At 31.4% G+C, this 15622-nt stretch overlaps 3 protein-coding genes across 7 annotated transcripts in view; 2 read left to right on the top strand and 1 right to left on the bottom strand.

Annotated features, from left to right (window-relative positions):
- Positions 1 to 2785: 2785 nt before the first annotated feature.
- Positions 2786 to 7082, top strand: LOC119679079 (spermatogenesis-associated protein 20-like). 5 transcript variants are annotated; one of them, XM_038091237.1, is made up of 6 exons: positions 2786 to 2885; positions 3237 to 3389; positions 3443 to 3880; positions 3937 to 5085; positions 6309 to 6517; positions 6576 to 7082. In XM_038091237.1, exons 3-6 carry the CDS (start codon positions 3465 to 3467, stop codon positions 7037 to 7039), a joined length of 2238 nt encoding a protein of 745 aa, XP_037947165.1. In that variant the 5' UTR covers positions 2786 to 2885; positions 3237 to 3389; positions 3443 to 3464; the 3' UTR covers positions 7040 to 7082. The 5 variants fall into 5 exon arrangements, with proteins under 5 accessions (XP_037947165.1, XP_037947166.1, XP_037947167.1 ...); XM_038091238.1 differs by having other exon boundaries at positions 2797 to 2896; XM_038091239.1 differs by lacking the exon at positions 2786 to 2885 and adding an exon at positions 3156 to 3174.
- Positions 7083 to 11828: 4746 nt separating this feature from the next.
- On the bottom strand, positions 11829 to 13469 carry LOC119684702. Its single transcript, XM_038098802.1, has 2 exons — positions 12916 to 13469; positions 11829 to 12854 (listed from the first exon to the last, which is right to left on the bottom strand). Exons 1-2 carry the CDS (start codon positions 12970 to 12972, stop codon positions 12120 to 12122), a joined length of 792 nt encoding a protein of 263 aa, XP_037954730.1. The 5' UTR covers positions 12973 to 13469; the 3' UTR covers positions 11829 to 12119.
- Positions 13470 to 14882: 1413 nt separating this feature from the next.
- Positions 14883 to 15622, top strand: part of LOC119674922 (T-complex protein 1 subunit epsilon-like) — a 27339-nt gene continuing 26599 nt past the window's right edge. Inside the window, exons 1-2 of the mRNA XM_038086080.1 lie at positions 14883 to 15109; positions 15559 to 15619. Of these exons, the coding sequence (XP_037942008.1) occupies positions 15002 to 15109; positions 15559 to 15619 (169 nt within the window). The 5' untranslated portion in view covers positions 14883 to 15001. The remainder of the gene's footprint in view (positions 15110 to 15558; positions 15620 to 15622) is intronic.

Here is a 15622-nt window from a genome sequence, read left to right as displayed (position 1 = left end):
CAAAAATTTTCTTCTTCCCAAATTTGTTTCAGTGTACTCAGAGATTCTCACTTAATTATCAGCTTGACCGTTGCAAGTTGTATACCAACATCCAAGATATACACCACTATTCTGATTGAAATGGGAATGGCAGTTTTTTCTCTTTTCTCAATTTCCTTTTTCTGAATGAAATGGGAGTGGAAATTTTTTTTCTAATTTTGTATAAAAGCAGCAAATGCTTGAAAATGTTCAACTGAAACAGAAGGAAGCAGTTTGAATTATTCTTCTTCCTCTAAATTTTGCCCAAAAAAACATCCAAGCAAGCAATAGAGATATTACTACAAGTACTTTAAAAGAGGTTCTTGGTGTGCAAATAGATATATGCGACATCATTAAAATTGAAATGGAAACTCACAAAACACCATAAAAATATGCCGTTCTATTGAAAAGCTGCACGACCTTATGAATATGAATTTATAAATATGAATTTAGTTAACAAAGTTGATGACTTAGGCATGACTTAAGTCAGTGTTAAAACTTAAGTTGCTACTATGAAATCGGCTCTAACACTTGCCATATGAAAATGAATAAAGCCTCGATTTATAATCCATTTAAATTATACGAAATGTAAATTGAATTTATATAATAAACTTTATTTAATAAATTATAATTTAACGTCAGTTATAAGGGTAGTGACTATTTTACTTAATAGAAACTATTGTACTTTGTTAGAGAGGTTTTGAGAAGTAATGCACTACAACATAAATTTTTTTTATATTATATAATTAATTGAATTTTTGGCCAAAAACCCATCATCAGTGGTCTTGAAATTAAGAGGGTCACTATTTATATTTTCAGCCTTGGCAAAACTGATTGTTATCAGGTGTCATCAGACGTATCCATACAAAAGTTTGACATTATTTAACATAACCTACCATAGACTTTTTGTTAAAAGAGCGCTATTTGTGTTACTCGTATTTACAGTGATTTTTAAATTGAGTGTTCGCGAAAAAATGGAATTAACGCGAGAAAATTTTTGTGCGATGATTTATTACAAATACGACTTTTGACGTGGATTATCAGGACAAGAGTGCATCGATCAATTTACTTTCACATTTAGCGATGAAGCACCATCCTTTGACGAAATTCGTTAAGATCGACCAAAATCAGTTCTTGTGCCAGAAAACATTGATGCTATGCAAAAAATGCAAGATCGTCATGCGAGATACTGTTAGATTAGGGGAATCCTATGCATTATTCAACCAACGTATATAAAATAATATGCAATCATTTAGTCGTAAGAATGGTTTGCTCTTGTTAGATTCCACATCATTCAACAAAATCTCAAAAAGATGCTCGTGTCGATTGGTGCACACAAATGCTCAAAAAATACAGTGGCTGTGCTTCAAAAGTCGTGCGAGTATATAAAATTGTAACACGTGACGAAGCATGTATATATGCGTATGAACCGAAATGTAAACAGCAGTCATATCAAGATGAACCAAATCCAACAAAAGTTGTGCGCGCTCGAAGCACTTCGAAACAAATGGTCGCTTGTTTTTTCGGGAAAAGTGATCATGTGGCAACCAGACCAACTATACCATTACAGGAACGCAAAATGGCATATCAATTCCGAATGGCATACAACCATTTGTTTTCCAGAAGTCTTCAGTGAAATGCGGAAAATAAACAAGAGTTGTCTGATCATTCATCCTCTCCAGCAAGAGAATGCGATTGATTACACATCTCGCCTACCAACCGATTATTTGAGCATTCAAAAAATCGAATTGATGGGTCATCCGCCGTACAGTCCTGTTTTGGCACCCAATGACTTCTTCTTATTCTCGAACGTCAAGAAAAAATTGTACGGACAATGATTTTTGTCGGAAGAAGAAGCAGAAGCCGTTGTTGCATTTAAAAACCATGTTTTGAAGGTGTCTGAAGAAGATTGAAAAAAATGCTTCGACAAATGGTTCGAACGCAGACAAAAGTGTATTAATTATAAAGGAGAATATTTCGAGAAACAATACAACAATTTTCAACGACAAGTTAGTATTTTTTGACTATTAGACTCAAAATATAATTAGTGACCCTCGTACTTCTTAAATTTAATTATTCGTTTGCAATTTTCAGAGACTATAAGTACCCTGCCAAATTTTAAATTCAAAGTCGTCAGTAGAGTGGAATATGCAGTTTTGCTACAACTAATTGGTATATTGCTTTTTTCAGTAAATTTCAAGGTAACGATATAATTCTAGTTTATCTTTTAAAAGATATTTGTCGTTTTTTTTTAAATCATTAACATGTTTGCATATTTAAATTCAAATTATATGTTTTTTTTTAAAAAAAAGGAAATAAACAAATATTTTTTTTTACAGACTTACCTTCAAACAAAATGGCGTCTTGTGCGAAAATTGACCACTAAATATCAATTACCAAATAAAATGTTATGAATGCATATCAAAATAATATAATATTTCAAAATATTTTTAAGCTATAAAGCATTTATCACATTATTTATTACACTTTCATTTACTGTTATTATATCATATTATCGCAAAAAAATACAAATAGGCCTCTGTTAAATACATATGAATGTATTTCCTTATGTGGACATTCTCAAAAAATTTTTAATTTTATTAAACACATTTCAAAGATATTAAACATTCACATAATAAGCGCAAACTTCAATTCATTATTTGTTAAACCCTTATCAGAATTCTATAGCGTATTTTAAATTTAAAAATTTCCAACAAAGTTCACTTTGCACTGAAGATCAGTTAAGTCAAAACTAAATTTGACAGCAAATCTAGCTGTCACATTTTTTCATTAAACGGAGTATCACATAACGGACAAGGAGAAAAACAAAAAGAAAAGGATGGAAAAAAAAAATATAAACGACTGATGTAATAAGACTGTTATCTATCTTCTTTTTTTTATAGATTTACTTATAATTTATTATAATTAATCTAAAACAAACATTGTATAGAAAATGGCAGTTATTTTTAAATAGAATGTTTTGCGACAGAGTGCGCTACTAATGATTTCATTTGAAAAACAGAATGTCAAAAGTAGGATAGAATAAAAAACGTAAATATAAAAAAAAGAAAATGTAAAAAACAATCTTGTTTTGTTTCTTTTCAATTTTTGCCTCTTGTGTTATACGTCTTTCGAAAATATTTTATTCCCAATTGAGTATTTAAACAAAACTGACTAAATTTTTTCTTTGCTATGTTTAAAAATATATGTCGTTGCAGCAATAATTTAATACGTAAATCAAGCACAGCAGCAAATCCTCCAAAGCACATCCCATTGACAATAAATACAAAAAATTCGAGTTGTTCAAAAACAACAACAACACAAAAAGAAAAAGGTTTATCGTTACAAGCAACAAATCATTCATATTTTACGTAAGTATTTTAAGTGTAATGACACTAATTCGATTTTAACATTTTTTTATTAGTAGAACAAGTTTGATACGCAGTATGTCTACTGAAGCAGTCTCAGCAGTACCCAAACATACAAATCGGTTGGCTAAAGAGAAATCTCCGTATCTTTTACAACATGCCCATAACCCAGTAGATTGGTATCCTTGGGGTGAAGAGGCTATAGAACGTGCACGTGCAGAGAAAAAGTTGATATTTTTGTCTGTTGGTTATTCAACTTGCCACTGGTGTCATGTTATGGAGCGTGAATCTTTCGAAAACGAAGATGTTGCTAAAATTCTCAATTCTAATTTTATAAGCATTAAAGTGGATCGTGAAGAACGTCCTGATATTGACAAAATTTATATGCAATTTGTTTTAATGATTAATGGACATGGTGGTTGGCCTATGTCTGTGTGGTTAACACCAGACCTAGCTCCATTAGCTGCAGGCACTTATTTTCCTCCAGTTAATCAGTAAGTAATTTATTTTCTACCTTGGTACAACACATTAATAAGAAAATTTATTGTAGTCGAGGTGTACCTTCCTTTTCAAATGTGCTGAAAACAATACTTTCAAGATGGGAATCAAACGAGCAGCAACTTAACTCAACTGGCAAAGAAATTATAGCAACACTTAGAAAGCAACTGACAGAAAAACAAAGCGAACAAGTTTTCGAGCCCAATAGCGCAGATCACGTTCTAAAAGAAGCATTGAATATATTCAAACAACGCTATGATCGACATTATGGCGGTTTTGGTTCTCGTCCCAAATTTCCAGAAGTATCACGACTTAACTTTCTCTTTCACGCTTATATTGTAACAAAGGACACTGATGTCCTGGATATGGTATTACAAACTCTCTATCATATCGGTGATGGCGGCATACATGATCATGTTTTTGGTGGATTTGCACGATATTCCGTAGATAGTGAGTGGCATGTGCCACACTTTGAGAAAATGTTGTACGATCAAGGGCAATTGATGGCGGCTTATGCAAACGCATATAAGTTAACCCGTGATGAATATTTTTTACGACGCGCTGATGATACATTTCGTTATCTTATAAAAGATCTAAGACATCCACTAGGTGGGTTTTTTGCTGGAGAAGATGCTGATTCTTTGCCAACTTTCAACGATGCAGTAAAAGTAGAAGGCGCATTTTATGCTTGGACATTTGATGAAGTGAAGGAAGCAGTTATGACTAATGAAAAATTATATGGGAATTTTGATGCAAACCGCGCATTTGAAATATATTCCTTTCATTATTCTATGCTTCCCGCTGGTAATGTACAACCATCAAGTGATCCTCAAGGACACTTAAAAGGCAAAAATATACTTATTGTAAAAGATTCTGAAAAGGATACTTGCAAGAAGTTTGAAATAACTGTCGAACAATTGCAACTCATTTTGAATACAACAAATGATATCTTACATGGAATACGTGATAAAAGACCTCGGCCACATCTTGATACTAAAATCATAACCGCTTGGAATGGCTTGGTTTTATCTGGCTTAGCTAAATTGTCAAATTGTGGTAGTTCAAAACGTGAAGAATATATGAATGCAGCTAAAAAACTTGTAGATTTTATAAAAACGAATCTTTTTGATGCAAAGCATAAGAAACTATTCCGCTCCTGTTACGGAATAGATGTCAATAATGAAAAGCTCAATATAGAAGAGTAAGTATAAATTTTATATTATAAATAATTTATTATAAATTATATTAACAAATGTTGAAGTAGTTACCTTCAATATTAGTTTTATAATATTATTCTAAACCATATTAAACCATTCTTGGTATGAGACCTGATTGTAACTTGCAGTATTCAACATAGCAGTATTCAACATCTGATTTCTCATTGGCATATGCGATTGATAAAAATAGTAGGAATAATTTTTAAGAACAATTTTTGGCTTTAATAAATTATTTTAAATGATAAAACTCGGTAGAGCCTCACCTTTTAAGAAGATTTTCGACTTAATTGAAGATTAGAAATGGTTTTAAATCCTACCAGATTCAGCGGTAAAATGAGAATAAGCCTACACGGATCATTATAATAATTCAACCTAATCGGACATAAATAAATGAAATGTACTACAGATCCTTTAATGCACAAGGCTGCCACTCTAACCTTGACGTTCTATAGAAGGTCAGAAATTGATTATTAAATTTCAAATGTTGTCAGTGGTTATACTAGAATAAATATAGGTTGACTACTATAGTTTAGTTATTATAGTTATAGAATTATTATAATTAAAAGATAAACTACGAAAGTTTTTAAGAATGCAATAAAATAACTTAAGGTTTGGTTTCTATATATTAGTTAATTATCAGAGTAGTCTTATTGAGTTTTGTCTCCAAGAGATAGGTTGTCGTCAACAGGATCTATCGTTTATAATTAATAGTCGGTAAACTAAAGATGGTGCAGTGAGCATATTTGTCTAACTACGCTTATAACATGGTACGTCTATGACCCGAAATGGACAGAACCATTGTTAAGAATTGCTCGTTACTTGTCAGACACAATCGGTTTCCTACTTAACTGTAGTTTTCTTGTGGAAGCGTTAGCATGCCTTTATTATATACGAGTATATAATTATATATATGCATGTATATATATATAAACTGTGGTATCAAAATGTACCCAACTATCGGATTTAGGTCTGCAATAAAACAAAAAGTGACATCAGCCTATCAATCCATATTTGAAGTTGGACTTAACTATTTTACCATTATTTTTAATTACAATATCTGGTCTTCTTACAATTAAAGCTATTGATCAGGAGTTAACTACCTTTAAATTGATTGAATCTTTAATTTATAAATACAAATCAATATTGTTTTTATTTCAAGTACTATAATTGCTTAGATCTTATTAATTGTTCTTAATTCAATTTACAGAATGGAGAATATTTATGGATTCCTAGACGACTATGCTTTTCTAATTAAAGGACTTCTAGATTATTATAAATCCTCTTTGGACATAAACGCTTTGCAATGGGCAATAGAGCTACAAGATATACAGGATACTTTATTTTGGGATGATAACCATGGTGGCTATTTCTATTCAGAAGCTGAATCACCCAACGTAGTCGTAAGACTTAAAGAAGGTTTATACATAAACAATTTTGTCTATCATTAATATAACATTGTTTTCATATGATACAGATCACGATGGTGCAGAACCATGTGGAAATAGTGTTACCGCACGCAATCTTATTTTACTCTCACACTACTTCGATAAAGACACCTATCAAAAACGTGCTGCAAAATTATTTGATTTCTTTGCAGATGTTAAGCCATTTGGCTATACACTTCCAGAAATGACATCAGCTTTGTTCTTACATGAATTTGGTTTGGATTTGGTGGCTGTTGTTGGACCAGATTCAGAAACTACTAAGCGTTTTGTAGAAATTTGCCGTAAATTTTATATACCAGGTATGATAATACTACATGTCGATCCGCAGCATCCAGATGATTCCTACAATGAACGTGTCCAAAACAAATTCAAAATGATCAATGGTAAGCCAACAGTGTACATATGTCACGACAGGGTTTGCCGTATGCCAGTTACAGATCCAGCAGTGCTTGAAGAAAATCTCAAAGAGAATTTTTTTAGAGTAGAACTCTAAATAATTTAAACTTTTAAAAATTTTCAAAAAAAAAAATATTTAACAAATAATTAAAGACAAATTAATTTGCTTTAAAAACTATAAGTTAGCAATATTACATTATTATTATTAAATTACCGCAATATATTTAGACTCGTTTAATATAATTAGAATCGTAGTACTAGTCTCGAAAGCTGTTGAATATTTTTTAATGCAATCAAAAATGTTATTTTAAATGTTTAAATATAATTAACTTAAAATAATTATATATAATCAAAGGATTGTATGGTTGGAAACTGGGTGAGATTTGCGAAGCGAATCAAAGTTATGTGAATGTTTTTATTTTGATATTGTTTTATATTTTAAAAATTATTGATATCGACATCAATTATTTACTTGGTAGAAGATAAATCCATGATATTGTTTTACATTATATTATTGAAAGCATATATGCAATTTTTATATGCAGATATATTATTCTCTTCATAAGTCTCGATGTACTTTAGGAAAATTGTATTTTTTGATGTTTTTTTAATATGATTAAATTTTTAAAAGCTCATATATTCTTCTCATATAAGTATATAAATTATATAAAAATATATGAATGTATTATTTTTTTAACAAATATATTTGTTATACTCTCTGAAGGTGGTAAACGTTAAGTGACAAATGGTTGTATTGACATATAAATTTAATAAATAAACGCTTTCTCCTTCTACATACTATTTGTTTATGTACATAATCCAAGAGCGGTGAGTATTTACAAACTAACTTAGAATACATGGCTTCGGATATGGTTGAGTAAAGGAATTGTGGAACAGAAGAGGGTTATTTATGAACGAAAGCAGATTATTGATTGTCGGGATTTTAATTAAAACAGACTTCGATTAAAGCGACAAAGCTAACCAAAATGGAGTGAATCCAGAAAACAATTGGGCTTAAATTGGTTTGTGTAAAGGAGTAAAGAAATTATGAAAAAGAAGGGTTATTTTTGAACGAAAGCAGATTATTGATTGTTGGGATTTTAATTAAAACAGACCTCGATTAAAGCGACAAAGCTAACCAAAATGGGGTGAAGCCAGAGATCAATTGGGTATAAATTGGTCTATGTATTATTACAAGAAAACAGATGAACAACATCATGGGAGATCCGCATGGAATTATTCTAACTTCAATTGCAGTAGGAAAGTTCTTGTTGCATGGGGAAAGTCTCGCTCTTTGGAAAAGGAAATTGTATTCGACCTCACTCATGTTGGCTTTATTGCAATAGATATTGATGCAAGTAGATATTGATTAGAAGTTAATTGATTATGCTCTTTTACAAAAAGTATTCTGCCTAAAAGTGGTATGCGACCCGAGAATGCAATCAGTCGAAATCTGCAAAGCCGTTTTTTGACAAAATTGGATATTACTTCATTCCGTTCGGTCGACGGGTCTCCATTTTCCATTCCATACAACTATCTTCTACGACTGAATATTAATTTCATATATTACCAAGGTGATTTGAGTGAACGGTAGATGAATAGAAGCACATCAGTTAAGGCTTCTTGTATTTTTTAAATATGACAATCAGTCTCATAAAACAACCCATGCTCTTGTTGTAACAGTTCTAAAAATTTTAGAAATATATCTGCTTTTTGAGTTTATTTTGAGAGGACTAAGCAGCTTTTTTCATCTGAGCAGTCGTTTATTTCAAGCGGCGCATATTATATTGTGCAATAATATCAATGCATACCTCTTCCAAGTGGCTTCTTTCTTTGAAAAAAGAAATCTTTATCTACCCCCTTCTAAGTACTAAGTCACTCTCCTAACTTCCAAGACTATGACTCTGTCTATCACCTTCGGTGAATACAATTTCCCTACTACCACCGAACCCAGAATCTTCAGTGTCGTACTATGCAGTGTGTTAACTTTCTCCCCACATGCTCTGCAAAGTTAAAAGGTCATAAAACTATGCTTATGATGCTCGCAGATTGCTCTTAGGGTAAAGACATAAAATCGTACTGGACAAATACAATGCAATATCGCGACCAATATCGCACTACGCATTTTAACCGTACGTCTAAACTCCTCAATGAATTTCAGCAACCGAATAGTTTTACATTGTCTAATGAAGAATGAAGAGTGCTTAAATCATCTTATTTACAAATGACTAAAATCCAAAAGAAGCAGTGAAAGCGTTTTATCGTTTATTCTGAATGATCTCGTGGGATAAATACAATCATATCTGCAACGTCCACAGGAACTCACAATAGACAAAAAAAAAAAATTTTTAACTTAAATTTGTAGCTATAGCCAAAATAATAGGCCATCTCTTTAGTGATATGTTGAGTTGAGTGAGTTCATCCTTACTACTTTATTCATCAGTCTCTAATTTCGTATCAAAAATACATAGAATACTTATTCATTGTACTTATTGCACATTGGATGACATCGACTCGCAACTGGGGTCGGTAACGCACCTTGTAAAATGATGCTAAGACGCGCAAAAATTTTTAGTATCAATGATAATAATGATAACTTATAAAGATCTCAATCAAACTTAAAATTATTGTAGTAATTTCCGTAGGTACGCAACACATATATCCACACCTTCCATTAAAAATTTTTCAAAAACTACCATTACGGAGCAGCTGATATCGGCAAAGTTTTTCGTTAAACTTTTTTCAAATGTAGACCCATACATTTTTATGTACCTTAAATGCAACCATTCATAACTCCAAACCACGCGTCTTTCACCTACGTATTCCAACTTATATATACCTTAATGTCAGTCAATATCGAAACTTCGGATCCTAAATAGATTTTCTGTACAATTTTTGCAGTCAATTATAAACACTTTCATTTTATTCCTATCCTAAACTTATATATGTATTTGTATACTGTGTCCTGAACTTTTGCCTTTCTTTTTCATTGATTGAAGGATATTATAAGAATTATAAAAAAATTAATATGTGCTTCATTGTCTATAAAAGCTTTTAGAAAACACTATATATTACTATGTTATGTTATATATATAATAATATAGTATATATATATAATAATATAGTATATATATAGTACATTATATATAGGTCGTGTGCGAGTTAGGCTAAGTTGATGCTAAACCAAATGGGAGATTTTTTGGGATTTTTTGCACTGCACACATTTAGCCATTTATCAACACTATCGACACATCACTACATTATCGGCTCATCTTAGAATTTCCCTTATTTAGAACGCAACTTAGCCTAACTCGCACACGTCCATAATATACCATATTCAAATTTCATAAGTTTAGGACGTGTGCGAGTTAGGCTATGTGGCGTTCTAAATGAGGGAAATTCTAAGATAAGCCGATAATGTAGTGATGCGTCGATACGTGTTGATAAATGGCTAAGTGTGTGCAGTGCAAAACATCCCAAAAAATCTCCCATTTGGTTTAGCATCAACTTAGCCTAACTCGCACACGACCTTAGAAGCCTATATTTTTCTTAAAAAATTTTCTGACTAGTATTTTTCTACTACGAAGAGAATATTTAGCCTAAACTTTGTTTTTGGAAACTTTTTCCCGGTAGACACCCTATTTACAAAATATGCCAATTTTAGAATTTTACAAGCATATATTTTTTCTAAGCATTTTATGAGATTACCTAATTAGCTACTTTCTTCTCTGAAATGCTTAATAGTTAGAGTGCCCAAATGTCACATTTTGGCGGGATAGTATCGCTTTTGGAATTTTTTCCCGCTAACCACCAAATTCACAAATGTCCCAAATTGTTAAATTTTTAGAATTTATAAGTTTTTATAGTTTGTTCTGTACTTTATATTATTCCTATAAGTTATTGCATAAATCCAATTATGATTAATTTATTATTTTCTACTCTGAATTATAAAATATAGTTGAGTTTTAAATTATTAAAATTAAATGCCACGCATTATATATGTACATATATAGCGGCTTTCTGTGGCTTTTATTATTTAAAATAGGCTATTTGTGCACCCCGACCTAAAAGATCTATTGTGCGCCTATAGGCCCAACTAGGACAATTTTAGACTATTTATAAATCTTATAATTGCAGTGGGCTTAATTTTACCTATTTGATTTGGGACCAGGATCCCGCTACCAAGGTAATCGAGTCTACGTCTTGCCAACGCTGGGCAGTTGCATAGAATATGTTCTGATGTTTCCTTCTCCTCATAACAGAGTCGACAGGAATCACTTTCTACCGCACCTATAATCTTCAGCATTCTGTGGCTTAAAATGGTATTCTTGCTTGAGCGAAATAAAAATCACAAAGGCTATATTATGTAGAAATTATTTTATTGTATTGTCTTAATTACTTGAGCCGAAACTTCAAACTTATCCGGAAAAATGATTCTTTATCTAAATAATTTTCTAGTGCCAATATTTTTGAATTCAATTCCAGCTTGCTGCGTTGAATGAGTGTTGACAGCTACACATATATATTATTTAGTCAAACTATCCATAACGATATTCCATATTTCCAAGTTGAGATAGATTAATTAGTTTAAATGAACCAAAAATTCAACACAACACTATTACTACTATATGCCACACTTTTATATACATATCTACTTACATATATCTATGTAATATAGTCATACTATCCATACATCTTGTTGGAATAGGTCCATTAGTTCAAATAATCCAAATCGTTAACACATAAATTATTATACTTTCACTGCATTTTAAATTCTAGAACGATTTGCCATATTTATATTACAAAACTGGACCTCCTCTACGTTGTGTACACATCTATTTTTAGACAACTTCAGTATGTGGAAATAAAAACATAAATCGATTCAAAACTTAAAATACACATTCGTTTGCAATTTATTTTGGAATATATTTCAACAGCAAATGGAACATTTCTTAAGAGAGAAACATACTTAGAACTTTAGAGTCTCATCATTGAAATAGATTTGTTAATTACACATACATATTGTTTTAACTTAAAACACTGAAATTAATTATATTTACGCACTTAAAAAAAGTAGAGAACAAATATTTACGAAAAAAATTCAAAATCATCACAATAGACCCAAAAAATGAGTAAAATAAGCGCCATTTGAGTACGGAGCAACATATTTAATAAAATTATGCTTCATTGAAGCTCATAGCTGTATCGAAAATGTCTGAAATAGCTTCCATACGCTCCTGATGCTCAAATTTTGCCAATCGCCTGGACCGCACACCTCTTCGTATGGCATATGATTTGCGCGCAAAACGGCGTCGATACAATGTATCCTCTTCTTCAGTATCATATTCAGGTGCTGAAACAGAATCTTCTTCATCCAATACACCATAAAACTCAGGTTTCTCGAGGCTTCGATGCACTTTAAAAGATCTGAAAGCACATTTCGGTTTCCGTATTGCGCGCGAATTGGCACTTATGCGATCAATACTTTGCCCACCACCTCCACCATTTGCACCGCCGCCACTGCTACCAGTTATAGTCACCACACTCAGCAGGTCAGCTAGTTCAGCATCAGTACGCTGTTGCTCTTTGAGCTTCTTTTTGTACTTAGGCGCATAATCTAATATATATAGCATATTATTGAGTCGATCTTCATTAGTTGCAGTAGGAGAGGGTGTTGTTGTGCCAGCAGCAGTCAAAGATGTGGGAGTGGACGGTGGCGCTGGTGGTGCACCCTGAATACCGTTAAAAGTATATCGACGCTGTGAACGACGCCTTCGCGTTACAAATCGCCACGGACACAAAGTTGGTTCATCTTGCACTTTATGCAAATCGAGTATGTCTGATGACAGTGCAGGGGGAGTATTGCACAACTCAACTTCATATTCCTCATCCGATTTGGCCATTTCAATTGTCTACACATACACACACACATATATGAGTAATTTTGGTGTATATATCAATATAAATATTTACCTGAAAATAATACTCTGCTTCAAACTTGCTTATTTTATCAGACAAACGATATTCCATAGTACGCGACAAATGCAAGTGTATGATTCGTAGGATTAAAATTTGAGTTACAAGTGTAACTGAAATTTTCTAAAAAATTTTATTCTTTACGGCAAACTCTTTTCTTCTTCTCTTTGTTTTGCTTTCGTTTGCTTGTTTTTTGTTTTGCTGCTTTTGTTGTTTTACATGTGTTTTTATTTTGTTCGTGTTGTTGTTGTCTGTTGATACAGTTCCCGCAGTCAATATATTTCGAAAATGAGAATATATGCAAATTATTTCCAAACGCAAATTTAAATATCAAATAAATCACTAAAGAATAATATTCATTTTTCCGTTACTTTGTCTTATTATTATTTTAAAATAAATATAATACTTGGTGGCCAATCGTACTATTTCGGGTGCCTACTAGCAGTGCTACCATCGCTTGTAGGAATCATACATTTTGACATGTCCAGCTCGTTGAACTTTTTGTTGTGTATTGTACAAAATTAGAATCAGAGATGTTAACTTATAATAAGTTTGTCAAACATCGCATTGTACAGAGCATATTAAATTATCATACATAAATAATTCAAAAAAATTAAATATATAATTGCAAATAGGAAAAGCATAAAAATTTTCTAAATATTTTGTTGTGTGTTGTACTTCTTCAAAACCAGAAATGTTACTCAGTTTAAGTTTGTCAAACACGTCACACATATAATTGTTTATTAATTAAATATTAAAATGTAAAAGTAATTTATAAAAGACATAACATACATTTTTTATTCACAATATTTAATAATTCTTTGGACAAATCTAAAATAATATTTCATATTATTGTATTATGCTCTTTTATGCCTTAAGTCTATAGCAGTTAGTTGCATTTGCAATACAATCGGAATTTTGCAGGAACTTCAACTATTGTTGCAGTTTTACAAGACAAGATAACAATATAAATCGTAAGATATATGTTCTTCGAAAATGAAAGATCAACCAGAAGAATTGCAATTGTTGTTGTTTTCAATGCAAATTTTAAATTTGAGAATGAGAGAAAAAACAATATGGCCGTTCAAACTCCGGCATGAGAGCCTTCTTATTTGTGCCTCGGCACTACGGCAAAACAGTGTTGTTTAGTAATAAATTTCAAAACTTACGCCTTTCAGGAGCAAATTACTACAGCTCTAATACATTTTGAAGAAAAAATGGCAGTAAGCAACACAGCATTTTTTTATAAATCGCTATCACTTTCCGATTTTAAAAAAACGCGTAAGTACTGTTAACAATTATTATAAGATAATATAAAAATAAATTAACATTATTACAGCCTCTATGAGTTTTTTCTTGCTAGTTTCCTTTTAAATTTAGGCACAACCAATTAGTAGTAAAAATACAAAATTGGCAATACTGATGTGACACTCCGCATAACATGCATTTTCGGCATAGCCCAAAAGAGCGTAATTTGCCGTGCCCGGGACACTCTGCATAACATGGCCCTTATTAAATATGTAATCATGTGTATGATTTGTTATTGTTTTATGTTAACAGCAATACTCTAAAATAGTAAATATTAATAATTAAAGAAAAGTATTTATTTAATGCTTTAAGAATATCAACCTTTGCAAAAATAAATTATGACTAAATTTATACATATATTTCATTATCAATTAATATGGAGTACCCTTAGCATAGTCAAAACATTCGTAGCAATAATATAATTTTAATAACTTATTTAAAAAATAATGTTATAAATAATAATAAATAATAATAAATAAATAATAAATTATATATTATTATTATACATACAACTATTATAAATTTTTATAATATTACATATGTAGATAATATAAGCAGTATATATGCAAAAACATTTGCTTGTCAACAAAAATACATCATTCATTTGCTGCCGAAATACTAATATTTTTAACATCTGGCAATGCCATTCGCTGCCGGTGGAATTTTGTAGTAAAACATTATTTGTCTGTGGCGTAAGTTTGTTCGTGATCTAAGCAAAGGTGGATATTAATCTGTGTGAATCCTGTAATCTATTGAAAATCGCGAGTTTTGAAAAATGAACGCCTTCCCAGGTACTTTTGCTTTTGATGAATATGGTCGGCCTTTTATTATATTGCGGGACCAGGAGCAACAAAAACGGATTACAGGCACAGAAGCTATTAAGGTAGGATATCCCAGCAAAATGGCCATTTAATACAACCTTTGGGTGGATGTAAATTTTTCCTGCAAAAGAAACACTTTTGCTTAAATAAATTATTTCAGAAGCGTTTATCAGGTGTTTTAATACAAGTTCTTTAGAAGTTTCCAGATGTTTTGTTTTGTTCGCATATACTAAGAAATTTATGCAAACAACTTAACATTTTAATTTATAACAATTTTTAAATGCAAAAACCGTATTTAATTGTGTTCATAATATTAAATTTGTTAATTTTATAAGTTAAAATAAACTTAAAATAACCAGTCGGCTTTTCATGACGTCATAATAATTTGAGGTTAAAAATGCCTCGATGAGTGACTAATAAACAGTGCCGTCATGAGTTTTTGTTTTTGAGAAAATGATACTTTATTTTAAATAACATATTAAATGTGAAATTGTTTGTATTTTTATTTTAGAGCCACATCTTAGCTGCCCGCCAAATTGCTTCCACCATAAAAACTTCTTTGGGTCCCAAAGGTT

The sequence above is a fragment of the Teleopsis dalmanni genome, chromosome 2 (genome assembly GCF_002237135.1).
Source record: "Teleopsis dalmanni isolate 2A chromosome 2, ASM223713v2, whole genome shotgun sequence".
NCBI classification, from domain to species: domain Eukaryota; kingdom Metazoa; phylum Arthropoda; class Insecta; order Diptera; family Diopsidae; genus Teleopsis; species Teleopsis dalmanni.
This window is presented reverse-complemented; position numbering and strand designations above follow the sequence as displayed.

Coding starts and splice junctions, on each gene's coding strand:
- LOC119679079 (XM_038091235.1), top strand. CDS start 3,211: ATGTTTAAAAATATATGTCGTTGCAGCAATAATTTAATACGTAAATCA. Junction 3,390..3,442: donor ACAAATCATTCATATTTTAC/GTAAGTATTTTA, acceptor TTTTTTTATTAG/TAGAACAAGTTTGATACGCA. Junction 6,518..6,575: donor AGTCGTAAGACTTAAAGAAG/GTTTATACATAA, acceptor CATATGATACAG/ATCACGATGGTGCAGAACCA.
- LOC119684702 (XM_038098802.1), bottom strand. CDS start 12,972: ATGGAATATCGTTTGTCTGATAAAATAAGCAAGTTTGAAGCAGAGTAT. Junction 12,855..12,915: donor AAGCAGAGTATTATTTTCAG/GTAAATATTTAT, acceptor GTGTATGTGTAG/ACAATTGAAATGGCCAAATC.